Genomic DNA, 26516 nt, shown 5'->3' with positions numbered 1-26516 from the left:
GACTGCTGGACCTCTTCCACGATGGTTTATAAAGTCAAGCACCTGGTCCTGGGGAAGTGTCTCAGCGAATCTCACAGGTTAAAATTATACCTGCCCAGGATAGCCTGCTGATTGGCAATCCTAAACTGTAGGCTTGCCATAGAATAAATCTTCCCCCCAAACAAGTCCAGCTTTTTATTGTCCTTGTTTTTAGAAACAGACCCCGGCTGTCCCTCTGGTTGGCAGCATTCACCACCAGAGTCCCAGAGGAGTGGTGGGTGAACAGATACTCAAACCACATGGCCGGGACGTAGTATTTCTTCTTAGCCCCTTTAGATGTCGGGGCCACGGAAGAGGAAGTTTGCTACAGGGCCTTTACTATTTTGAGTACCTCTTCATGGACGGGGAGGGCTACTCGAGCTGGGGCAGCTGCTGCAAGTACATTAAAGAGGCTGTCCAACTCCTCTTTTAATTCCTCCACCTCCAGCCCCACCCTTTTGGAGCTCCTGGTGGAGCCACCCTTTCAAGCAGCTCCTGATGCGCTCTGAAATCATCCAGAGGCGCTGAGTGGTCTTGGAAGACTGCTTCGTCCAGTGAGGAGGAGGAGGATTGGATGGGCACAGTGGGAGGTGGCACCCCTTCCTGCCAACAAGCATTCCCCACAGAGGTCCCCTCCTGTGGGTTCAAATCATCCTCCGAGGGCAAGCGGTGGGCCTTCCCAAGTACTGGTGGCACTGACTGTGCCCCCGAGGACTTAATGGACTCAATATGGCCATTGGGGTGGCCACTGCCTTGGAGGCCATCCCGGGGCTACCTGCACCGGGGGCTCTGTCACCTTTTGTTGACGGTGACCGGGAGGGCACTGAGGCACTGTCCGAAGCCTCCGAGGCTCCCGACGTGCAGTTCCAAGCGGGGGGGAGTAGAGCCCCAAGCCACATGTGCTCTGTTGCTCCAGAGAACGTTCTCTCAATGCTGCCGACCTCAACAACGAAGAGGAATACGGTCGCTGCCGGGATTGGTGCCAGTGCATAGAACTGCGCTCAGAGGAGCTGGATGTTCCAGAGCATTGCCTTGGTACTGATGACTTGCGGCGCTGCTTGCCTCTTGGTGCCATGTTGGACTTCGGCGACTGGGTTCCGTGGATCAAGACCGGCATTGGAGGGTGACTCCATTTCCCGTCTTGGTGCAGGTCGGCTCAACGACCGTGACCTGGAACCGCTTCTAAGGGAGTGGCGCTGCTCTACCCTAGGCGACAGGCCCACAAGAGATCTTCCTCCCTGCACCAGGGATCTCCTGAGCCATTCAGGGAAACCTAACGTGGGCTTCCCCTGCGACACCGGTTCCTTCTCCCTCAGTGGGGCGTAGGCATCGTAGGCAAGGCCAACAACTTCCCGGAGTTGGGGATGGCTCCCTGACTGGAGACATTGGCTCTGATGAACGGGTGTCCGTGGTCCTGCCCCGATGCGGATCCGTGCTCGACCCCACCTGTTTGGACAGTGCGGGGATGCGTCCGTGCTCTGAGCACTGCTTCCGCTTCTTCTTCGGTACTGGAGAAGATGCGCGGTGTCGAGTTGAGGCCGGTACCGACAGTGCACTCTGCACCGACCTCACACTCGGTACCAAGACAGAGCGGGCTGTCTTGGAGGCTGGATGAAGTGCTTGAAGCAATGCTTTCAAATGGATTTCTCTGTCCTTCTGAGTCCTTGGTTTGAAAGCCTTGCAGATCTTACACTTCTCCTTGCAATGGGCTTCCCCCAACAACTTCAGGCAGCTGTCGTGGGGGTCATTGAGTGGGAAAGCTTTCCCACAGGAGGCACACAGCTTGAAGCCCGATGACCGAGGCATACCCCGATCTTGGCAAAGCCCTAGCCAGGACTACCCTAGGTACTTACTACCACTATTCACAGATAATTAATCTAACTACCTAACTAACAGAAGTAACAACAACAACAGTTCAACAACGGGGAATGAAGCACTTGCGAAGCAAGCAAAGGCAGTTCCAGCATCCGTCATGGGAGGAAAGAGGGAACTAAGGGGGTGTAGGGCCATCAGTGCCTCATATACCGTGGCATGTGCACGGGGCTCCAGGGGACACCGGAGCCAGTCCTATGGGATTTGCTAAGGGGAAAAAAGTTCCGGTAGCCGTGCACGGAGGTGCGCACACACCTATAATGGAATGGACATGAGCAAGCACTTGAAGTAGTAACCTTAAAAAGATTGAAAAGTAATTTAATCTAAAACAATTGTATGAATGCTGTAATTATCTCAAAATAGGAATCATAATCCAAGAAATTCAGAGTTAAGATTAAATGTAAAGCAAATTCAAATATGTTAAGGTATAGATTTGCACACAATTAAAGCACCCATAAACCTTAACTCTGCCCTAACTGTGCATTTATATACAGAACACCTCACATTTTAATGCAGGATTTTTTTTAATTTATTTTTTTTTTTACCGGTTTGATGTCTTTATATTATTTTAGATCGGTTTTCCTACTACAGTTGAGGATTCTACTAGAGAACGCAGTGGCATAGAGTTATGGTTTTCCAATTCAAGCTGTAAATGAAAAAAAAAAAAAAAAAAGCTTCTGTGTTATCACATGCAGTCACATTAAAAACAACAGTAGCGTGGTTGAAGAAGATGACATGCCTTCTTTGCATTTACTGACTTTCTGAATAATAAAGATTTGAGACCATTCCCAGTTCCCTTAGAATATGTTATACAAAGCATTTAAGTAAGCCAGCACAACTTTTAGCATATTCAGGAAATGAATGCCAAACAAACAAAGATTCCTTATCTCAGAGAACATCACATGATAAGGCAAGTAACTTCTTTTTCTTTTCTGGGTGACTGTCAGTATGTAATCCATTCTTGGAGACTCCAAACAGTAGAACCATAAAGGAAGTGGAATATTGGAGTCTCAGAAAGGTAAAGGTTGAAGAAGTGGCTTGCCAAATGAAACATCAAGTGCTTTGTGAAGGTATGGACTGAACTCCCAGTGGCAGCCTTAACAAATCTCTACACTATTTTTAAAAAGTCACAGAAGGAATCTGATCTCTAGTGGAGTGAGCTTTTAGCTGAACAGGGGGACTGCATTTAGCATTTTGATAAAAGAGTGCTACGCAACCTGAAATCTTCTGACATAGGCTACAAACTATTTCGCTGAAACTCTGAACCATTTGGTTTTGTTTAAATAAAAAGATAATGACTCAGCAACTTGTAAGGTAGGTAGACATCTTTCACATCATTCATGTGGGGTTTTGGAAAATATATAGGTAAACAAACTGTTTGATTAATGAGGAGATCAAAGATAATTTTAGGGAAAAAACTTAAGTGAGGTTGAAGTGATACCATATCTCTATGAAAAACTCTATAAAGTGGACCTGGCATACAAGTCTGAATTTCCCCCCACTTTGGATGCCAAAAGAACAGCAATTGGAAATGAAGTCTTCACAGAGATGATGCAGAGAACATGTGGCTAATGGCTCAAACAGTGGTTTCATCCATTAAAGCAGCTAGTACCTAATTAAAATCCCATGAACGAGATAGGTGTACTAAGCATTTTAAAAAAAACTTAGGTACCACTGGATGGAAAAAAACCTTGTAGTTTTGGACTTGGGAGCAGTAAGCCAACATAGCTGCTAAATGAACTCTTATAGATGAATTGGAGAGACCAGTTAACTTTGGAGATACTATAATAGATAGTATAAAATAATGGGCTATGTGTAGAAAAAGGGGAAACAAGATGCTTCTGTGCCCAAAAGCAAATCTCTATCATCTGGCATCATATGTAGATCTCGTGAAGTCCTTTCTCCTATTAACTAGGATATTCTGGGCATCTCTAGAACAGAACTTTTCCATGTCAGTTAAGCAGCAGGTATACAAGCTGTGAAGTGTAAAGTCTGTAGATCTGGATGTAGAGTTTTCTGCCATGCTAAAATATTGACTGATACAACAGGCAGTGATTTAGGGGTACAAATGGACTGCCTTAATAATTCTGGGAACCACAAATGTCTTGACCAAGTTGGTGCATTAGAATGTACCTGAGAATCTAAAAATAAAGGCTCTAAAAATACAGCTACCGTAATAAACTTACATTAACTATGAAACTAAAGTACAATATAACTATATAACTCTTGGAAGAGAAGGTTAAAGGACTAGAGACCCAACTATCAACCCTGTGCTGCATCAGAGAAAATGAAAACTTTCTGGATAGAAGTCATGATTTGTTCCTGCAGGTGCAGCATGTTGAAGAATCAGAAAGGGTAGCACAGGGGAGACTGAAGAACAGGGAAGAAAACTGGAAAGAGTCCAGCGGAGGGCAATGAAAATGATTAGGGGGCTGGAGCACATAACTTAAGAGGAGAGGTTGAGGGAAATAGGCCTGTTTAGTTTGCAGAAGAGAAGAGTTAGGGAGGATTTGATAGTGGCCATCAACTACCTGAAGAGGGTTCCAGGGAGAATGGAGCTAGGCCGTTCTCAGTGGTGATGATGAAAGAACAAGGAGCAATGGTCTTAAGTTGTAGTATGGGAGGTCTAGGTTGGATATTAGGGAAAACTTTTTCACTAAGAGGGTGGTGAAGCAGTCAAATGGGTTATCTAGAGAGGTGATGGATTCTCCATCCTTAGAGGTCTTTAAGACCTGTCTTGACAAAGCCCTGGCTGGGATGATTTAGTTGGGGTTCGTCCTACTTTGAGCAGGGGGTTGGACTAGATGACCTCTTGAAGTCCCTTTCAACTCTAACATTCTGTGATTCTATATACAGCTGTTTGCATAGGATTAATCAGTAGCCGCTATAGAAAAAAAAGCCTGCCTGTAGCATACGAAGTACAAAACTTGCACTGTGAGTGTTAGTAATATTATGAAGTGATGAGCCAGGTAGTAAATTTTGTTGCAGGAAATTTCTGGAAAAAAAAGTCACAGCTAAGTCACCACAAGTTTTAGTAATTTTTTTTGGGCATCTTCACTGCCTTTCAGAGGCACTAGCTGGGATTAATATGGGCATTTTTAACCGTTCCTTGGCATAGAGAATAGCAGGGATTAATGGGGACATTCCTAGGGCTCTGTCTGATAGAAAAATGAGCCATGTTTAAAAATTTAAATAATGTGTTTTAAACATTGATGAAGACAAGAAATAAAATGCCTTAAAGACGTTAAACCCTGTCAACCCTGTCTAAACCAATGTTTAAACATTTTAGTTAAAATGTGTTAGCTAACATTTCTAAAACACAACCTATTTTTCCAGTCTAGACAGGGCTTAATAAGGATAGGCCTCTGGAAGCCCTCCATAAATTCTTCAACCCCAGCAAAGTTTCTACAAACATTAAATTACATGGTTCCAAGGGGAAAAAAAGGGACATTATGGAATCCATGCTTCTCTAAATCGCTTGCTAAACTTATTTCCTCAATCATATATTATTCTTAGTATATTAATGGAGCTGGAGTTGCAGTTTTCCATTAATTCACTATTCTGTTTTACATATCTTTCTAAGCAGTCCACTGTAGATTTGTAGCTTTTTAAAATAAATTGACTTAGTCTGCCCTTGCTATGTTTGTCTGTACTTAGAGAAAAAACCATGTGTATTAGTTGATTACTAAAATGTATTTATTCTTTATGCTTTTGTTTCCCTATGAATATTATTAATAGGATATATAAGCTTCCATTCTATTGATCACCAATTCAAACTTCATCACAGATTGGTAATGAAGTTTGCTGCCAAGCTAATTTTTTTTTGGCAACCTGTGTGTGAAAGAAATCAAATGTCAGCCCAATCATAGAGGACATATGTCTATATTACATAAAAACCACAACTGGCACCCCTGAAGCCAAATTAAATGAACATGGAAAATAAACTAGCCTCCTACACCTCAGGTAGATTCCCTCAGTTTGACAAGCTATACTGGTATTATAGTGTGTTGAACACTGTATTAACACTATAGTGCAACCATCCATGATGCATTAGCTCTCTACATGAATAAGGGAAAGTCTTCAGGAATGCCTATCCAACACTTTTCATAAGGACTAAAAATTATACAAGACTAAAATGAAGAACAATAAATTTGTGTAATGCGTACAAAGGAGTTTTGGAGTCCTTATATAAGTCACTGCCAGGCATACTAACCTACACAAGTGTTATTTCTGTTAAGAGTTTTGTAGTGTATGATGTATTTTGACTTTCTGGTTCTACATTATTTAACATAGCATTGCCTTCCAAAAGGTAACCTTTTAAAATGCTGTCTCAGTGGATAGCACTTAACTGTCCCTGGTCCCATGGTATTTGATGTCAGTTTGTCTGTATATATTAACTGAACAATACAAGAATCATAGAAATGTAGGGCTGGAAAGGACCTTTAGACATCATGAAAGAATTAAAGTCTGCTATGCTCTCTCACATAATTGCTTGTTCAGATCCTCATTGTAGAGTTGTGAGCCAAGCCTTGTGATCCTGGAAACCACTCTAAAATAATTTAACCATTGGCAGGGCACATAGGGATTAGGCAGTAACTACCACTCTTAAAGGCCTATTCCTGTAAGTGTCTCGAGTTGTTCTTTCCTTCATCGAAAACACCTGAATAGAAGCGGGGAAGAATGATGGTTCGGTGTGAATTTGTAGAGGCACCATATTCAGAGAACGCTAATTACTGGGTTAATACGTACATTTCCTTTTTCCCCTCATGCAATTGTCTCTAGTGAGAGTCACTGCCAGACATTAACAAAAAGTAGAGCTCTAGAGGATGAGGACTGAATGGTTAACTGCATACAAACTAAAGTACTAACCTCCTGAAACAAGCATGTAATTGGACTCTATCTATTCAGTTACTCAGTTCTAGAGTTAAAAAAAAACAAAAACTGATGGTTGAATGTGTGAATTAAATACTGAATGGCAACCTTACTAACTTCCGTGTTAGGTACATTATAAAGATAAACTATGGAGATGTCTGCTATGTTGGTCAAAAGGGACTGAAAGGTATTTCTGGTTTTGGAACTCCTATTTGCTCACAACAGACCTTGATACCAAGTTTCAACCATTTCAATTCTCTCTGAAAAGATTACTTTCCTTTTAGACTTTTCCTCAAAAACCATGAATGAATGGGAAATGAGCATCTGAAAGGTTTTGGGTCTTTCTAAACAGTTACTCAAGGCTCTTTTGACACAAAGTTTATGCATTTTAATCTCACCAAGGATGCTATGAGACTTTGCGAAAACAAATAAAAAATACATGGTTAGATACAGATGAAAATCAGGTATCTTATGCAGAAACTGGATAGAGACAGATCATTCCTTATGTTTGTGAAATGATGAAGAAGAAGAAAAGGACAAGGGGAACAGAATGTGCATGGGCTCTCTACTGAGATATCAAAATTGCTATTTTCTACAGGATGAAGCTGGAGAATCTGAAACTGAGGAGATTTTCTCTTAGTGCTGCTCCCCTTAAGGTAACAAGCAGAATGAGATTACAGCCCCCTCCCCCCCCCAAAAAAAGTAAGATAGATACTTCTGCTGGGTTCCTATGTGATACAGTTCTTATGACACCTGAAGGAAATTGTCTTCACCTAAAGGTAAGATGAAATCCTTCTAGAAACTGAGCTGCTTTGGTTTCCTTCAGTTTTCTCAGAAGTTTTACTGCTGAGGAGATTGGACCTTTGAAAAGGCAGAGGAACAGCATTTCCCAAAGCAAAGGGTGTGGACAGCCTCAGTTGTTGTCCTCAACTTACATTAAAAATATTAGCCTACAGCCGTTTCTGCTGTGAAGAAAAACTTCAAAACATGACCTAAGTGTAACTGATGCAGCAATATCGGTCTGAGTTTGCAGAGAGCCTAAAATAATAGTTCTGAGGTCTGAATTATGTACTCATAATAAAACATATTTTTTCAAGTATAAAACAAAACACAACTTTAAATACAGAGTTGGCAACTGGTGCCTTCATGAGTATTATTAGTTAACAAGGATTGATGGTATGGTATGGTCCATATAGTAAATAAGATACACCTCATGATTTATCTCCTCTTTGATGTTCTCAGACAGGTTACTGAAGACAATAATACAGGAGGGCCCAGAATACATTACAATCAGCCCATGATGCCTATGATGCAATATGTTGTTGTGTTGCCTAAATCTCTACCAGAGGACCTTAAAACTAGACTGTTTAAAAAAGTTTCAAGATTGCAGAGACCATCACACTAATTCCCACAGTGTAGATCTAAATAGTTAATATATTCTGCGAACTTCAGTTATTGATAAAAGGAAAATTACTGTAAGATATCGCAGCTGTTGAATTATTAAACAACCAGTAACCTGAAGCCACAGTACTATTTATAGTTGTAATATTGTGTATTAAAACTATTTTTGTTTGTTTTTATTTAGAAGCCCATATCATCTAATTTTCTCTTACCTTCATTTTGGTATATTTTCCCCCAACCACCTCTTTTTCGTAACTGCATGACAGTTTAGGACAATATTAACCATATATATTCTAGAGGGTACTGTATTTTTTATAGAAATAAAGTAATATTCAGTATAGGTATTACCTGATTTTTGAAATTGTTAGGTTGTAAATTTGAATATATTGTATTATTTCATCTAAAAGGCGATCAGTCATGGAATCAAAATCAGCAAAGGTATCATTCTGTAGAAAGGCAAAATAATTATGTATGTTCCAAATATGATCAGTTATTTTGCATTCAGTATAAATTCTTATTCACCAAATATGTAATAACTAAACCCACCCATAAAAACATGCATGCTAACTTTGATAGAATACAACAGTGCAGCACCCTATTGGGTGGGGGATTTTTGGGAGCAGGAAATAAACTACTATTTGTACATCATTTTATGATAAGTACGTTGCTCTGAAAAACACCAAAACAAATATTAACAGTATAAAAGACGGTTACTTACCTCATAACTGCTGTTCTTCAAGATGTGTTGCTCATATCCATTCCATTATAGGTGTGTGCACGCCTCCATGCATGGTTACCAGAACTTTTTTCCCCTTAGCAGACCCCATAGGGCCGGCTTCGGCGCCCTCTGGAGCGCTGTGCACATGCTACAGTATATGAGGCGCTGCCAGCCCTACGCCCACTCAGTCCCTTCTTTCCGCCAACTGCGGCGGTGGGGATGGGGGTGGGACATGAGCAATACATCTTGAAGAATAGCAGTTACAAGCTAAGTAACCGTCTTTTCTTCTTCGAGTGCTTGCTCATGTCCATTCCATGATAGGAGACTCACAAGCAATACCTTAGAGGTGGGCCAGAGTTACGGATGAGCTGCCTGCAGCACTGCTCTGCCAAAGCCCACGTCGTCCCTCACCTGCTGGACAATAGCGTAGTGGGACATGAAGGTGTGTACTGACGACCAGGTGGCAGCTCTGCAGATGTGCCGCACAGGCACTCTTGCTAGGAAGGTTGTAGACGAAGCTTGAGCTCTGGTTGTGTGTGCTGTGATGGTCCCCAGAAGCGGCACCTTTGCTTGCTCATAGCACAACTTGATGCAGGAAGTTATCCACGATGAGATGTGCTGGGCGGAAACAGATAAGCCTTTCATTCGATCAACCACTGCGATGAAGAGCTGCGTCGACCTCCAGAATGGCCTTGTGCGCTCAATGTAGAATGCCAGCACCCATCTTACGACTAGCGAGTGCTGCCCTCTCTCCTCCTCCGAATCGTGCAGTTTGGGAAAAAACCCGGGGAGAAAAATATCTTGGTTATAATGAAATTGGGAAACCATCTTGGACAGGAAGGCTGGGTGCGGCTGCAACTGAACTTTATCTTTATAGAATACAGTATAATGAGGCTCCAAGGTCAGCATTGTAATCTCGGAGACCCTCCTTGCCAAGGTAATAGCAACCAGGAAGGCCACCTTCCAAGAAAGCAGGAGTAAAGAGCATACAGCCATGGGTTTAAAGGGGGGCCCCATGAGTCGCGAGAGGACCAGACTGAGGTCTCAGGGAGGCATAAGGTCACAGACCTGTGGATAGAGCCTCTCCACCTTTCAGGAACCTAATTGTCATAGGGTGGAAGAAAGTTAATCTCCCCTCCAAAGGGTGGTGAAACACCGATGTAGCCGCTAGGTGGACCTTCAGAGTGGTGACTGACAGCCCCTGGAGTTTTAGCTGTAGCAAATACTCCAGGATTGCCAAGAGACCAGGAAGGATTCCCCTGAACTCTGCCCAGCAGGTAAATCGCTTCCATTTAGTCCGATACATGACCTGCATGGAAGGCTTCCTGCTACCCAGCAGGATTTGCTGGACTTGAGCCAAACAGACTCACTCATCTGTGCTCAGCCACAAAGCCTTCACGCCGTGAGGTGTGGGGAGTACAGGTCTGGGTGCAGCAGGTGACTGAGATCCTGGGACAGGAGATCGTGCCATCTCGGAAGCTCCAGGGTGGGGGGGGGGGTGTGGGCACGATCGATAGGTTCAGCAGCATGATGAACCAGTGCTGGTGCAGCCAGACCGGTGCGATTAAGATAATGTCTGCCTTGTCCCTCTTGATTTTCAGCAGAACTCTCTGATGGAGAGGAATGAGTTGGAACGCATACATGAAACTTCCCGGCCATTGTAGAAGGAAGGCGTTGGAGAGCGACCCGGCCTCCTGACCATGGAGGAAGCAGAATTGCGGGCATTTCTTGTTCCATGCTGATGTGAACAGGTCCACCTGGGGCATGGATCTGCCCCGATCTGCAGGTGCTCCATCACTCCAGAGAGCGGCTTCTTGGTGTCGACGATCTCGAAGATCGACGAGAGCCAGTGCCGACACCGCAACCGGACGTGGAATCATGCTCCGACAAACCGGAATGTCCGGAGCGTTGTCTGGCCACCAAAGACTTGCGGCGCTGCTTTCCTTTCGGTACCAAGTCAGCCTCTGGCAACTGGGTTTGCTGCTGTCTCTCTGCAGGCAAACTCTTCAGTGCCAAGTTCCTTCCAAGGAATGGTCCCCCGTGGGGATCCAGACAGGCGCTGCCTTCTGGGGGTGAACTTCTCCCGGTGCCAGAGACCGTGACCGGCGCTGGGAGGGCAACCTCGTTCCCTGCGTCTGGCAAACGTAACCTGGAGTGACTTCTAGGGGAGCAGCACCGTTACGACTGCTCCACCCTAGGTGACCGGCTTGCCAGAGATCTTCCTCCCCACACCAGGGATCTCCTGAGCCACTCAGGAAGTCCCAGCATGGGCTTTCCCTGTGACACTGGCCCCTTCTCTCTAGACAGAGGTCAGGGCGGTGTGGGCAAGGCCAACAAGGCTCTTGCCATCTGAAAAGTCTCCGGCGTTGACAGTGCCGGTAGGTGCAGAGGTGCCCCCTCACTCACAGGAGTTAGGGGTGGCTCCCTGGCTGGAGACACAGGCTCCAGTGAGCGGGTCCCCGCAGTCCAGCTTGTCTGGTGTTCAACCCTGCCTGCTTAGATGGTGCGAGGGAGTGTCCGTGCTCTGAGCATTGTTTCCATTGCTTCTTCCTCAGCGGAGATGAGGTCCGAAGCCAATGATGCACTCTCCACTGATGCCATGCTCGATACCGAAGTGGAGCAGGCTGGCTCAGAGGCCGGTCTAAGTGCTGCCTCCAGGAGTAAGGCTTTCAGGCGGATTTCTGTGTCTTTCTGAGTCCAAGGCCTGAAAGCCTTGCAAATCTTGCACTTATCTTTACAATGAATTTCCCCCAGGCACTTCAGGCAGCTATTGTGGGGGGTCACTCAGTGGGAAAGCATTCCCTCAGGAGGCACAAGGTTTGAAGCCCTGTGACCGGGGCATGCCCCGCTCCAGGGAAAGTCCCAGCCGGGACTATCCTAAGTGCTACCTACCACTATTAAGGTCCGATCTAACCAACTAACACAACAACAAATGATTAAGGTTGAAAACAAGGGGAATTGCGATCACTTGCAATACAAGCAGAAGCAGTTCCAGCAACTGTCACAGGTGGAAAGAAAGAACCGAGGGATCGTAGGGCCAGCAGCACCTCATATACCACAGCATGTGCATGGGGCTCCAGGGGGCACCGAAGCCAGCCCTACAGGGTCTGCTATAATGGAATGGACATGAGCAAGCACTCGAAGAAAAATATACCATTAGTCTAACCTCTATCACATATGCACAGTCTCATCAGCTGGACAGAAAAAATACAAGCCACATATCCCAGACTAAGCAACACTGTATCTGAAAATGATAATATGAGGCAATTTACTGTATGCTTCTCTCACTTCCAAGTGTGAAAAGACAGCCCTTATTTCAGTCTAGGGCTGCTTCTCAACATTAATTAATAGCAACAAGTTACAGTGGCTGTAGACTAAGATCAAACAAGTTGTTTCACCTCAAGTCCATTAATGATTGACTGTCTGTAACATATATTGTAATTGGATAAAAATCATTTAAAGATGTCAGCTATACTTTTTTCAAGCTAAAGTAATTTGAAAACTATTCTAAAAAAAAAATCACCAAAATTTAAAATTGGTTATTGCTACTGATTTGTCATCGTAATGCCAATATTGCAATACAATGACCAAAAAAAAAAGGGTGATTATTTTGCGGATCTCAGATTCTGTTAGAAGAACTGGTTTGTCACGTTTCTCCCCATGCTGTTTCACTCCTGCTAGGTGGAATGGGGAAAAATTAGGGATGTTCTGATCTGAACTGGTTATTATGCTGGGAAGAAGAGGGAATTCCAGATTATATTACTATACTTCTGAATGCTCTGTAGAGTTGTGTGTGTGTGTATCTTAATATGACTCTACAGAGCATTCAGAGGTATAGTAATATAATATAAATAAAAATAATTTCAAGGTCATGTCAGTTTGTATAACTGCTTTAGTATAAAATAAAATTAAACTACAGATTCTGCAAAGGGATCCACCTGAATGGACCATTTTAAGACCACTGAGTCTCATGAAATACAATAGGAATCTGAATAGGCTAAACAGTCTATATCTAAAGATACTTCTGCAGGATCAGGATCTGAATTCATTACAATACAATAATAATGGTAACTAAGTAAACATTATTTTTTAAAAATGCACACAATTTAATTTGCATGAAAATCTTTTTGTTGTTTACAAATACCTGGTTCCTCTCAGACATAAGAAAATCTATTCGTCCTCCAGGTATTCCAAGCTCAATGTAAGTCTTCACTAATCTTAGATCTGCACTATTACCTTAAAACAAAAAAATAAAGTTCAAATGTTAGATATGGCAAAAGTTATCTTGCTACATAAGAAGGTCAATATACTAATTTAGAAACAAGCCTGACAAAATGGATAGACAGATAACTGCAGCACTGGCACTTCCCAACAAACTAATGTACATTTTATAATTTACCATTTCAAAATCAAAACTAATTAAGACCCGGGATGTTGTAGTAGCAAAACCAAACACAGTGATACAATCACAATCTACAGAAATGACGTGAAGCTCACAGCCATTCTGGAAAACCCAGGACTTATATAGTTAAGTTTTGGTGACTATGTACACAATATTATACATTCACTGGATGTTAAGACAGAAATCACAACAAAGTACTAACTAATTTTGGTAACATTCAGTGACAAACTCAGACTGGAGGAGTAGGATTAGAGAATTTGAGGGATGGGGGTGAAGAGGAAGGGACCAGTTAGAAGTAGCACTACTTAAGAATTACTAAGGTAGAAAGGCAAAATGGAGTATAGAAAATGAGGTTATTGACCTGTTCAGTAACTCTTCTTCTTCGAGATGTGCTGCACACGCCCATTCCACTCTGTGCGCCCAGCCATCAGAAAATTTTTCCTTCTGTGGTATCCTTTGGGTGGCTCGACAGCCTCTGCTGCCGTGCGCCACTGTGTACAGATATAAAGTTTAGAGCCACCCCCAGCGGTCCCTAGTTTCTTTTTGCTGGAATGCTGATGTAGGGGGGTAGGAGGGCTGTTCATGGAATGGACATGTGCAACACATCTCGAAGAACAACAATTACTGAATAGGTCAATAACTTTTTTCTTCTTCAAATCATTGCACATGTGCATTCCACTCTTGGTGACTCACAAGCCGTGAAACACGAGGTGAAATCAGAGTCTATTTCAATAAAGAACAACTTGTACAACTCTAGCATTGTCTCGAGTCCTTAGCAACAGCATAATGGGAAGAAAACATGTGCACTGAGGACAAGTTTGCACTCTATAAATGTCCACAACTGGAACATGTGCTAAAAAAGTTGCAGAGGCTAATTGTGATCTTGTTGAATGAACTGTGACTCTGCTTGGCAGCGTTTCATTAGCCAGGTCATAGCATATGCGTATCCAAGAGGCTACCCAAGAAGAAATTCTCTGAGTAGAGGTGAGGCTGATTGTCCTTTTATTCTGCCTCCCACAACTACAGTTGAGAGGATTTACAGAAGTGCCTGGTTCTGTCCAGGTAGAATGCCAGAGCTCTCATGACGTCCAGAGTGTGCAAACTTTTCTCTTCCTGCTTGAATGTGACTGTGCGCAGAATGCTAGTAAGTAAACTAGCTGGTTGATATGGAATAAGTAAACTAGCTGGTTGATATGGAATAAGTAAACTAGCTGGTTGATATGGAATAAGTAAACTAGCTGGTTGATATGGAATAAGGACATCACCTTTGGGACAAACCTTGGATGAGGATGTCCTTAAAGAAGATCTCTCAGAGAGGCTCAGACATTAAGGCATGCAGTGCTTCTACTCTTCTGGCCAAGGTGATGGCAACCAAAAATGCCACCTTCATTGATAGATATAGCAGATAGCAAGTAGCCAAAGGCTCAAACGGAGGACCCTTAAGTCTTGGCAACACTAAGTTCAGATCCCATGGGAAAATGGGGTCTTGCACCTGATGATAAAATTTGACGAGGCCTTTCAATAAACTTATGGACATATCATTAGAGGAAAAAAAAAAGACCAGTTATCTCTTTTAGAGTGGAAAGTTGAAATAGCTGACAGCTGTCCCTTGATAGAACTAACAGCCAAACCTTGGTGATTTCAGGTCCAATAAGTAATGTAGTGTGTTTTAAATGGAAGAATGGGAAGGTGATACTCCGTAATGGCGAGACCTGATGGAAAAACATCTCCACTCAGAGAGGCACGTAGTCCCAGTAAAAAGTTTTTCTACTATTTAGCAGGATCTCTTGAACCTCTTTGAGCAAGGCCGCTCTCTAATGTCTAGCCATTGAGCATCCATACAATTAACTGAAGAGATTGCAGGCTCGGGTTGAGTAGACGACCATGATTTTGGGATATTAGGTCCAAGTAGTGGAAGTGAGATTGGAGATTTTACTCTCAATGTCAGGAGAACCAATGCTCATGGGCCCATGTTGGGGGCTGAGTATGATTCTGGCCTGGTTCTGACTTATCTTTAGTGATACCCTGTGAAAGAGCAAGATTGAAGGGAAAGCATAAAGAAGCCTGCCTGACCATGGTAATAAGAACATGTCTGTCAGGGAACACAGGCTGTGACCTTGTATGGAACAGAACTGATGACACATACTGTTGATCCTTGTTGCAAACAGGAATACTTGGGGAAAACCCCACCAGAGGAAGATGTATCTGGAAATATCTGATGAAGAGACCACTCTGTGACTCAAACTATCTGCTCAGGTGATCTGACAGATCATTTTGGAACCTCAGTAGGTAAGAAGCTTCTAGATCTATCAAGTTGGCAATACAGTGCTCCCAAAGCAGAGATGCCTCAACAGGAGACAAGCAGGTTCCTCCCTGCTTGCTGAGGCAGGATATTGCCGATGTGCTGCCTGTGAGGACTAACAGGCAGTTTCCCTTGATCTGTGGGAGGAAAACTTGGCACATATATCTGACAGCTTTCATTCCTCTGATGTTGAAGTGTAAAGCTAAGTCCTCTGTGGACCACAGACTCTGAGTCTGTAGAGAATCCAGATGAGCCCCCAACCCAAGGGCAGATGCGTCTAACGCTAATGTGAGCATTAGCTGCAGATGGGCAAAGGGAACACCCACATATACAGTGGTGGACAAGTCCAGCCAATCTAGGAAGCCGGGGGACGTGAGAGGGCACTCTCACCACTAAGTCTAAATTGAGACAGCTTGGTGAGCAGATTGAGACTAGTCAACCCTAAAGGATTCTGAGGCACAGTCCACAGATGTCCACAGGAGCCTCCAACAGTTTCATGCTGTTGTGATTGGGTGAGCTTTGAGATCTATAACAACTGATCAAATTGCCTGAAACCTCTATTTCGGAAGAGATTTTAGCTTGAGTCATGTCTAGTACAGCCCCCATAAACTCTGTTCTTTGAACCGGGGAGAGAAGAGACTTTTCTGAATTGACTAGCAGTGCCAAAGCACAGAAATACACTGACCCGCACCTGCAGTCTGGATCGGCCCTTGACAAGCCAGTTGTTCAGATAGAGATAAACTTGGACACCTGATCTTGGCGCTCTTCCTACTGAAGTTAAGGACTTGGCACGGAGTCGGATCAGGACAGCTCTAAAGGTGGTCTGATCGCTGCTTCCATCACCAGGAACTTCAGTCTAGCCTCCTTATTTTTCGTCTTAGGTTTGAATTCCTGGCAAATCTGGCACTAGTGTTTCATATTTGGTTCTCCCATGCATTTGAGACAACTACAGTGGGGGTTACTCACCAGCATAAGTTTTGAGCAGGAAGCATACTACTTGAAGCCTGGCAACTGGGGCAGAATCCCAAAACAAGATAAACCAATAAAAATAAAAAACAATTTCTTTTAAACAAAACAACTAAAGCTCACTAACTATAACAAGTACTGAACTACACTTGTGTATACTATATACAAAGAGCGGAGAGTAAACTGTTCTAGCAATGAACAGAGGCTCCAATGACTCTAAGGAACTAAGGAGGACTGGGGAAACTCTGCCCTTTATGCCTGTACATAGTGGCGCACAGCACTAGAGTGTGTTCACGCCGCCCAACAGGTACTGCTGAGGGAAAAGGTTTCTGACAGCTGTTTGCTGTTCACATAGCACCAAGAACAAAATGCATAAGTGCAATCACTTGAAGAATTATAGAAATGTAGGGCCAGAAGGGACCTCGAGAAGTCATCTAGTCCTTCCCCCTGCACTGAGGCATGACCAAGTATACCTGAAAAATCCCTGACAGATAATCTAAACATTCTTAAAAACCTCCAGTAATGGGGATTCCAAAAACTTCCCTCAGTAACCTATTCCAGTACTTAACTTAACTTAATTCTTATAGATAGAAATTTGTTCCTAATATCTAACCCAAAGCTCCTTTGCTGCAGATTAAGCTGATTGACTACTACTTCTCCTTCCTTCAGTGGGCATAAAGAACAATGGATCACATCCTCTTTGTAACATCCCTTAACACATTTGAACATGCCCCCCAGTCTTTTTTTCTCAAGACTAAACATGCCCAGTTTTTAAAATTTTTCATCATAGGTCAGATTTTCTAAACTTTTTATCATTTTTTGTTGGCCTCCCCTGGACTCCTTCCAATTTGTCCACATCTTTCCTCAAGTGTGGCGCCCAAACTGGACAAAGTACTTCAGCTGAGGCACCACCAGTGCCAAGCAGAGCAGGACAATTACCTCCTGTGTCTTATACAACACTCCTGTTACTACTCCTCAGAATTAAGTGAGCCTTTTTTGCAACTGCGTCATGTTATTGGCTCATACTGAATTTGTGATCCTCTAGATCCTTTTCTGCAGTACTGATGGCTAGCCCATTATTCCCCATTTAGTATTTGTGTATTTGATTTTTCCTTCCTAAGCGTAGTGCTCTTGCACTTGTCTTTACTGACTTTTACCTATTGTTTTCAGACTACTTCTCCAATTTATTAAGGTCCTTTTGAATCCTAATACTGTACTCTAAAGCACTTGCAACCCTTCCCAGCTTGGTGTCATCTGCATTTTTACAAGCATATTCGCCAATTCATTATCCAAGCCATTAATGAAAATGTTGAAGAGTACTAGACCCAGAACAGACTCATGCGGGTCTACACTAGCTATGTCCTCCCACTTTGACAGCAACCATTGATCACTTCTCTTTGAATAGAGTTTTTCAACCAGTTGTTGATTATTGGAAGATAGGACTAACATCCCTGAGTGCTACAAGAGAGACATAAGGATCCCATAAAAATGGCTTAATTGGCCTTCTGAAGATTCCTCTTATGTTGGAGGAATCCCCTGGTGGTTTGATGACCTAAGCAAAAATACCTTCATCCTGTCTATAATACAGCTTCCACTGTTGCTACTATCAGTGGACCTGATCCAGTTGTGAATTACACATCTGAATTATGCCAGGGAAGAGAGACTAAAAGATGTCTCTTTTTTGGTTTCAGGTTCACCATTTAGTAAAAATATTGTAGGATTACAAGAAAAGGGTACTCTGCTGCCCCATTTAAATAATCAAATTCATTATGCAAGTCAGTTCCCAATAGGAAGGCTACAATCTCCAAAACAAGATTTTTTTTCCTAACTGTTTTTTAAATCAATAGATGAGGAGGGTTTGAAATGAGGCACAGTAGGGAACAAGGGCACGGTTTTGGCAACAATTTATTATGGATGGGTTAACTGCTATATACTTCTTGGCATTATATGGTGTTAGGAAAATCTGGATGGGGGAAAGAGCATCTCCCAGTCCAGTATAAAAATGGAATTAAACAAATACTAATAATGAATGCTCCCTAGACAGAGATGTGAGTAGAAAATATTTGGATATTTGTTTTTAAACATGGGAATCTGATAGCTGAACCGGAAAGATGATTATGGTATATAGGAACTGCTATATCAGATAAGACCAGTGCTCTATCTACTATACTATCTCGTTTCCTTAACTGGCCAGTACCAGATGTTTCATGGGAAGGTACAAACAAACCTCATAGTGGACAATGATGGAATAACCTACCCATAGGTAAAGTTTCTCCCTAGCCCACAACAGTTAGTAGTCTGCTTATGTCCTGAAGCATGTGAATATATTATGTCTAATTTTTTTAATCCTTCCTAATTTAAATGGTGGATGTTCTCATTACCAGAATAAATATCTAATCCTTTTTTAATCCTACTAAGCGCATGGCCTCAGTGATATCTTGCAACAACGACTTTCACTGGTAAATAGCTGGATAAACTCACTTCTCTCTTCACTTCTCTTCTCCTTATAGCTTTTAAATAAAATCATATCAATACCAAAAATTTTGTTTTATTTTTAGGATATGAGCAACTATTTAATTTAATTAATATAATATATATTTGAATTAATTAATATAAATTGATACATCTTCTCTCAGATTGATTTATCTATGACAGAGTATTTGAATGAAAGTTTTATACAAGGTACTGGTTATACCAAATTAAGTGAATTCCTGGTTTCCAAGAGAGTTTCATTTAAAAGATTTTATTGCAATCTAAAAATTGTTACAGAATAAGAGCATAAGACGTTACTCATCTTGTGCAGTAACTATGGTTCTTTGAGATGTATGGATGCTCCACTTCAGGTGCACATGCGCCTCTCGACCCCTTGATCAGAGACTTTTCCATTAGTAGTGCTCATTTGGCCTGCACATATACCTCTTTGTGTCAGACACTGAGGCTATACAGGGAGACTGTTTTAAGCAAACCGCCCTCAATTCAATCCCACAGAGAAAAGTCTGAAGCAGAGGGGATGGAGGGCAGATAGTGGAGCCTCCATAGTGCATCTTGAAGGACCATAGTTACTACACAAGGTGAGTAACCTCTTCTTTTCTTGGGTGCTCCACTTCAGGTGACTTCAGAGCAGTTTCCCCAGATGGAGGACATAGCTTCAGTACTGAGTCCAGAAAGAATGGTTACTTACCTCATAACTGTTGTTCTTTGAGATATGTTGCTCATGTCCGTTCCCAATTAGGGGTGCATGCTCCACATCCATCGGTGCCAGAATTTTTTCCCCTAGTGGTACCCGTAGGGCTGGCTCTCTAGCACCTTCTGCAGTGGCACACAAACATGCCCATATATAGGACACTACTGGCCCCTCTCCCTCTCAGTTCCTTCTTATCTAACTCTGACTGAGGGGAAGGAGGGCAGGTGTGGAATGGACATGAGCAACACATCTCGAAGAACAACAGTTACAAGGTAAGTAACCATTCTTTCTTCGAGTGCCTGCTCATGTTCATTCTCAATTAGGTGATTTACCAGCAGTACCTCCAGAGGTGGGAGGAGTTCACAGACATCTCCTTTGCAACACTGCCCTGCCAAAATCAGCATTGACTCGGGTTTGCTGCGTGATGGCATAATGAGATGTAAAGGTATGCACTGAGGACAAAGGAGCAGCTCTACAGGTGTCCTGTATGGGACTGTGTGCCAGGAAGGCTGTCGAAGATGTCTGAGCTCTTGTGGAGTGGGCCGTCATGACGTTGGTGGCACGACTTCTGCCAACTCGCAGCAAGCTTGAATACAGTCTGTGATCCAATTTGAGATTCGCTGTGACGACACAGGCCATCCCTTCATCCACTCAGTGATTGCGACAAAGTTGTATGGATTGATGGAATGGCTTAATTCTCTCTATATAAAAAGCACAGCTCTCCTGACATCGAGTGCATAGAGATGTCTCTCCGCATTGGAGTTGTGAGGCTTTGGAAAGAAGACCGGTAGGAAAATATCCTGGTTGACGTGGAAGTTGGAAATCACTTTGGAAGGAAAACTGGGTGCGGTCGTAACTGATCGTATAAGGGGATTCAGAGGTCAAGGCTTGAATTTCTAAGACCCTATTGCTGACTTGATCGCCATCAGGAACTCAACCTTCCAGGATAGGTATATGTCAGGAAACAGGAAGCCAATGGCTCAAAAGGTGGTCCAGTGAGTCTGGAGAGAATGAGGTTCAGATCCCACTGGGGAATTGGGTTTCATACCGGTGGAAAGAGTCTTTCCAGGCTTCTGCAGAATCTAGTTATTTTATGTGAGAAGACCATTTTCCCTTGCATACGAAGGTGAAATGCAAATATGGTTGCTAGGTGCACCTTGAATGACAAGAAGGCCAAACCTCCCTGTTTAGGTGGAGCGGATATTCCAAGATTATCTGAATGGGCATTTTAGTTGGAGAAATATCACAATGGGCTACTCAGTGGGTGAAGCGCTTCCACTTGGCAAGGTAAGATGCTCTGGTGGAGGGCTTTCTGCTTTCCAACAGAACATACTGGATCTGTGCCAAGAAGGATTGCTTTTCTCGACTCAGCCATGAAGTAATCAAGCTGTGAGGTATACAGAGGCCAGATCCGGGTGGAGCAGACGACCATGGTCCTGTGAGAGAAGATCCAATCGGGAAGACAATGTCCAGGGAAGGGCTATGGACAGATCAAGCAACATCCCGAACCAATGTTGACGCGGCCATGCCGGGTCGACCAGAATGATCCTCGCTTGCTCTCTCTTGCCTTTTATGAGGACTTTGTGAATCAGCGGGATCAGTGGGAAGGCATACATGAGATTGCCCATCCAGGACAGTAGAAAAGCATCGGTCAGAGAGCCTGTATCAAGCTCCTGCAGGAAACAGAATTGGTTGCATTTCCTGTTCCCTTTGGCGGTGAACAGGTCCACTCGGGATTACCCCACCTCTGGAAGATGCTCCTGGCCCCCTCTGGGTGCAAGGACCACTCATGATGAGAACAGAAGGATCTGTTGAGACAGTCCGCTAAGGTATTCCTGACCCCCGGTAGATGAACCATTTCTAGGTGAATGCCGTGGTTCACACAGAAGTTCCACAAGTGCAAGGCCTCCTGACAAAACATTGGGGATCAGGTCCCCACCCCCTTTGTCTATTGATATAGTACATTGACACTGTATGTCCATGAGAACCTTAACTACTGTGTCAGAGAGCTGAGGATGGAACACCTCGCAGGCCAGTCAAATTGCTCTGAGTTCCCTGACACTGATATGTAAGGCTACATCATCTCTGGTTCAGAGGCTTTGGGTCCTGAGGGAACCGAGGTGCATGACCCATCCCAGGTCTGAGGCATCAGAAGCTAGCAATAACGCCAATTGCGGGTCCGCAAAAGAGACCCTCACCAGTGTGTGATGCAGATCCATTCACCATTCGAGAAAGGTAAGTATCCGAGCAGAGACTGTGAGGACTGTATCTAGGTGGTGCTTGGATGGGGAGTACATGGTCACCAGCCACATTTGGAGAGGTCTCAGTTGCAGTCTGGCATATTGAACCACGCAAGGGCAGGCTGCCATGTGACTCAATGGGCTGAGCCAAATTCTTGCTATAGTGAGGGGGTGGACTGACATCCGAGTTATCAGCTCCGACATAGCCTGGAACCTGGCTTCTGGTAAGAGTGCTCTAGCCCATATGGAATCCAGGACTGCTCCAATAAATTCTATCCATTGAACTAGAATGATTGTTGACTTTGGCTCATTTATTAGTAGGCCCAGCTCTTGACAGGTGGTCTTGACCACTGAGATGCTGCACTGGACTTGCATTCTTGATCGACTCCTCATGAGCCAATTGTACAGGTAGGGGAAGACCCGAATGCCTCGAGATCTGAGATGGGCCACTACCACTGCCATGCACTTGGTGAACACATGTGGTGCAGCTGAGAGACCAAAGGGAGCACCATGAACTGATAGTGTTGCATGCCCACCATGAACTGTAGAAATCTTCTGTGACCTGAGAAAATGGAGATATGGAAATAGGCATGTTTTAAGTCAAAGGCAGCGTATTAGTTGGTTGGATCCAGAGAAGGGATGATAGCCACGAGAGATACCATATGGAACTTCAACCTCTTGAGGTATCTTGAGGTCTCGCAGGTCCAGGATAAGCCTCAAGCTGCCTTTTGTTTCTGGGATCAGGAAGTAGCGAGATGAGAAGCCTCTTCCTCTCAGTACTTGAGAAACTTCCTCCACTGTGCCCCCTTGCAGGAGGGCTGCACCTCTTGGACAAGAAGTTGCTCAGAAGAGGGATGGGGAAGGTGCATGGGGAGGTGGGAGCGAGTTAAACTGGAGGATATAGTCTGTTTCTACCATGTTCAAGACCCAGTGGGCCAAGGCTATGGTGGTCCAGGTTGGAAGGAAGGGGGTAAGACAGGATGAAAATAAATAGGAAACCAGATCTGGAGTGTCTGGTAGTTGCCCTTGAGCATATTTTCAAAAGTTCTGTTTTTCCCATTGATGGTAGAGGCTCGAGCCCAATTGGGGAGGCAGTCAATGAGGAGTGGCCTTGACGCCTCTTGTAATCCCTATTCTTTCTCTTGTAAGGCTCTCCATAGGGAGGTCCCATGAACCTCTGCAGCTGATGTGGTCTGAAGTGCTTCCTGGTGAATGATGGAGTGTACAAGCCCAGGGATCGCAGAGTGGCTGTTGAATCTTTCAACCCGTGTAGTCTGGTGTCGGTTTGGTCAGCGAACAGGGCTGAATCGTTGAAGGGGAAGTCCTGAATGGACTGTTAGATCTCCGCTGAAACGCCAGATGATTGGAGCCATGAAGCTCTTCTCATCAATATCACCGATGCCATGGACCTTGCTGTGGAATCAGCTGCTTGAAGGGAGGCTCTAACAACTGTTCTCCCTTCCTCCAGGATGGATTCGAATTCTGGTCTGGATGCCTGTGGCAGGGAATTGGAGAATTTACCCAACAACTGCCAGATGTTGACGTGGTACCTACCCAACAGCGCTTGCTGGTTGGACACATACAGTTGTAGGCTTGCTGTAGAATAAACCTTACATGCAAACAAATCAAGCTTCTTTGCCTCTTTATTCGTTGGGGTAGAACCCATCTGGCCTTGCCTGTCCCTTTCATTGGCATCTGCTACCACCAGCGACCCAGGGTAGGGATAAGTATATAGATATTCAAATAGGAAATGAGAGTCCTTAGGAAGAACATAATACTTTTTATCTGCGCATTTATATGTTGGCAGAATAGTGGCAGATATTTGCCACACAGTCTTAGCTGGATGCAAAAGTCCCTCGTTGATGGGTAATGCCATACCAGAAGATGTGGCTGACTGTAGGATATCGAACAGTTTGTGTTGTGAATCCCTCATCTCATCAAATGGAATCTGAAATGTGTCAGCTATCCTCTTTATGAGGTCTTGAAATTACTGAAAATCGTCGGCCATTGGAGGTGGTGGAGGCATAACCACCTTGTCTGGAAATGAGAATGAAACAGGTGTTTGAAGGTTGCCTCTTTCTTTGCCCTGGCCTCCTTCTCAAACGTTTACTCCTGTGGGCTGGTTGGGGAAGAGAGGACTGTACACCCGAGCCTCCCCATGAGACAGTACTGACAGTCTGGCAAATTGCTGCTATTAAGTACCCCGGGATCCTAGTACAGCCATTAGAGGGGCCTATATGGGAGTAGGGGTGGCATGCAGGGTTGAGTCCATCACGTTGGATGATGATTGCAAACTTCCCTGTGATTGTCAAAGAATGGGTTTCTGACAGGATACACCGGGGAACACTGAACTGAAATATAAGAGACTGACTGGGAGTCCCTTTCATCCTCCTCAATATTGTCCAATGGAAGAACACCCAATGAAAAGGTGTAGAGTCCTGAACTACTGGAGGACTGTAGTAGTTTGGAGATCGAGGTCTTGGTACTGAGATATGCTCAGTACCCATGAGGAGCAGGGATTCTGGATCACCTGTTACGGACAGGTCCCTTGTGTATCTGAATTCCCACAGTACTGAGTAGGGAATTGGTATCAACATAGTAGTCAAGGGCATAGTAGCTGAAGCTGACGATACTGTCGATGATGGGTGTACCAATGTAGGTCCCGATTGAGTCCCAGGATGCCAAATGGATAGATACCAAAGGTAGAACTGAACCCGATGGTACCAGACCAGGGTGTTAATGCTTGCCCTCCTTATCAGTGGTAGAGAGTACTGAAGCCCCGTCAGTCATGTCTCTCCTTCAAGACTTTCTGGCCTCACTGGTACTGGAGGAGGAGTCCTTTGACTCGATACTGAGCTGAGAGGCCAAGGCTTTAGAAGCCACAGATTTCCCAGGGGATCTGGGCTTTTTCAGAGCAGGCTCCTTAAGATAAGAATCCATGCTCCTCTTTTTGGAAGTCTTCTCTGAAGCCTCCAATGATCTCCCCTTCTTAGCAGAAGCTTGCATCAAGGTGGAAGGGGTGCAGTGCAGGAAGGTGTCTGGAGACACATGTACTGGGGAGAAGGTGCACAGGGGAGGGGAATCTTCTGACCTGACTCAAACTGGTCAGGTAGAGTGTTCCATCATTAACAGTCTGAGTTTAATTTCCCTGTTCTTCTTTCTTCCAGACTTGAAGGCTAGACAGAAGTTGTGCTCCTGGGAGACATGGGACTCCCCCAAGCAACCAATAAACTTAGAGTTGCTGTTGATCACAGGTATAGCCTCTCGACAAGAGAGGTAGCATTTGAAACCTGACAAGGCAGGCATGCCTGACTAGAAGACAAGGCTCCCCAAGGAGAAAAAGAGAGGAGGAAAACTATCCTTTCACTAAGTGCTAACTAACTGACTATAACTTATACTAACTAATCCTAAAAAAAAAAAACAACTATAGGTAAAATGGAATACAAAACAGCTGAGGCACTCTCAAGGCAGACATGCTAAAGCTCCATCTAAGACCAAGGCAGTAGAGAAGGAACTGAGGATGGTCTGCCTGCGCATCACTATATAGCCTCAGTGTCTGGGACAAAGAGGCACAGGACACATGCACAGGCCTAATGGGCACTACTAACAGAAAAATCTCCAATCAAGAGTTTAAGAGATGCATGAACATCTGAGCACTCATAGGGACACTGCTCGAATAACATCTGGTTCTCAATTCACTTTCATGAATCTATTTCTTTCAATATGATTTAATTCAGAATTCAAAACAAAACCAAAACTTGATATACAATCTCAACTGATCTGTAATTCAGTAAAAGCCAGCACAGCATACCATCTAGGCCATGAACACAGACTACAAGATGTATTCCATCTTCTGAACCTTCATCCTCTTCTGTGCTGAAATAAGGTACTGATGAAGCCAGTCTGAGAACATCACTATACATAAATCCAGGGAGTTTAAGTTGCTTTAATTCCTCTTTAGCCTGGAAAAAACTGGAACAAAACAATGCTTACTATAACAATTCTGTTATATAACTTATTAAAATCCAACAAATGTAGAGTCTCCAAGAACATAATTCCACTGCTTTTTACTTAAATATTTCATTTATTTCGTTCATATGAAGCATGAAAAACATTTATCCCAGGCTCAGGCACCAATTATTAAAAATGCAAAATTATTAAAAACAAATAAGTGACAAATTAACAAAAGAAGTCAGTCCCCAAAATTCAAATTTTCCACCTCAGCTCCCATGAAATCGATTCTCCCCAAATAAAGTTCCTACCCACAAACATAAGCTCTCCAAACACCTGTGCAAATTGGTGGGCTTTGAGGCATATCATAATGATCAACACAAGATTTTGGAGTTATTCCTGCCAAGAGCAGCAAACAGCATTCATCTAAATGAAATATTCATGTAAATAAAATTAGGTCTTAAAGCCTGATCTGAAGCTCACTGAAGTCAAAGTACAGATTCCCATTAACTTTACTGAGTTTGGATTAGGCAGGCACATAGGTCTGGATGCACAAAAGGAGTTAGGTGTTGCAAGGCTGAGCATCACAA

General features: G+C 43.7%; 1 protein-coding gene across 5 annotated transcripts in view; it reads right to left on the bottom strand.

Annotated features, from left to right (window-relative positions):
* Nucleotides 1-26516, bottom strand: part of FAM135A (family with sequence similarity 135 member A) — a 153543-nt gene that overhangs the window by 24591 nt on the left and 102436 nt on the right. For 3 of the 5 annotated variants that reach the window (XM_067532673.1, XM_067532675.1, XM_067532674.1), the window contains exons 16-18: nt 25787-25947; nt 13026-13117; nt 8512-8609 (exon numbers count right to left, since the gene is read on the bottom strand). In XM_067532673.1, coding sequence (XP_067388774.1) covers nt 8512-8609; nt 13026-13117; nt 25787-25947 — 351 coding nt within the window. Of the gene's footprint in view, nt 1-2435; nt 2537-8511; nt 8610-13025; nt 13118-25786; nt 25948-26516 lie in introns of those variants that run through there. The other 2 variants (XM_067532676.1, XR_010917105.1) reach the window with 2 other exon arrangements.

Source organism: Emydura macquarii, unplaced genomic scaffold (assembly GCF_026122565.2).
Source record: "Emydura macquarii macquarii isolate MOO-44397 ecotype Brisbane River unplaced genomic scaffold, CSIRO-AGI_Emac_v2 contig_3295, whole genome shotgun sequence".
NCBI classification, from domain to species: Eukaryota; Metazoa; Chordata; order Testudines; family Chelidae; genus Emydura; species Emydura macquarii.
Note: the sequence above shows the minus strand (reverse complement) of the source record. Positions and strands in the feature narration are given on the sequence as shown.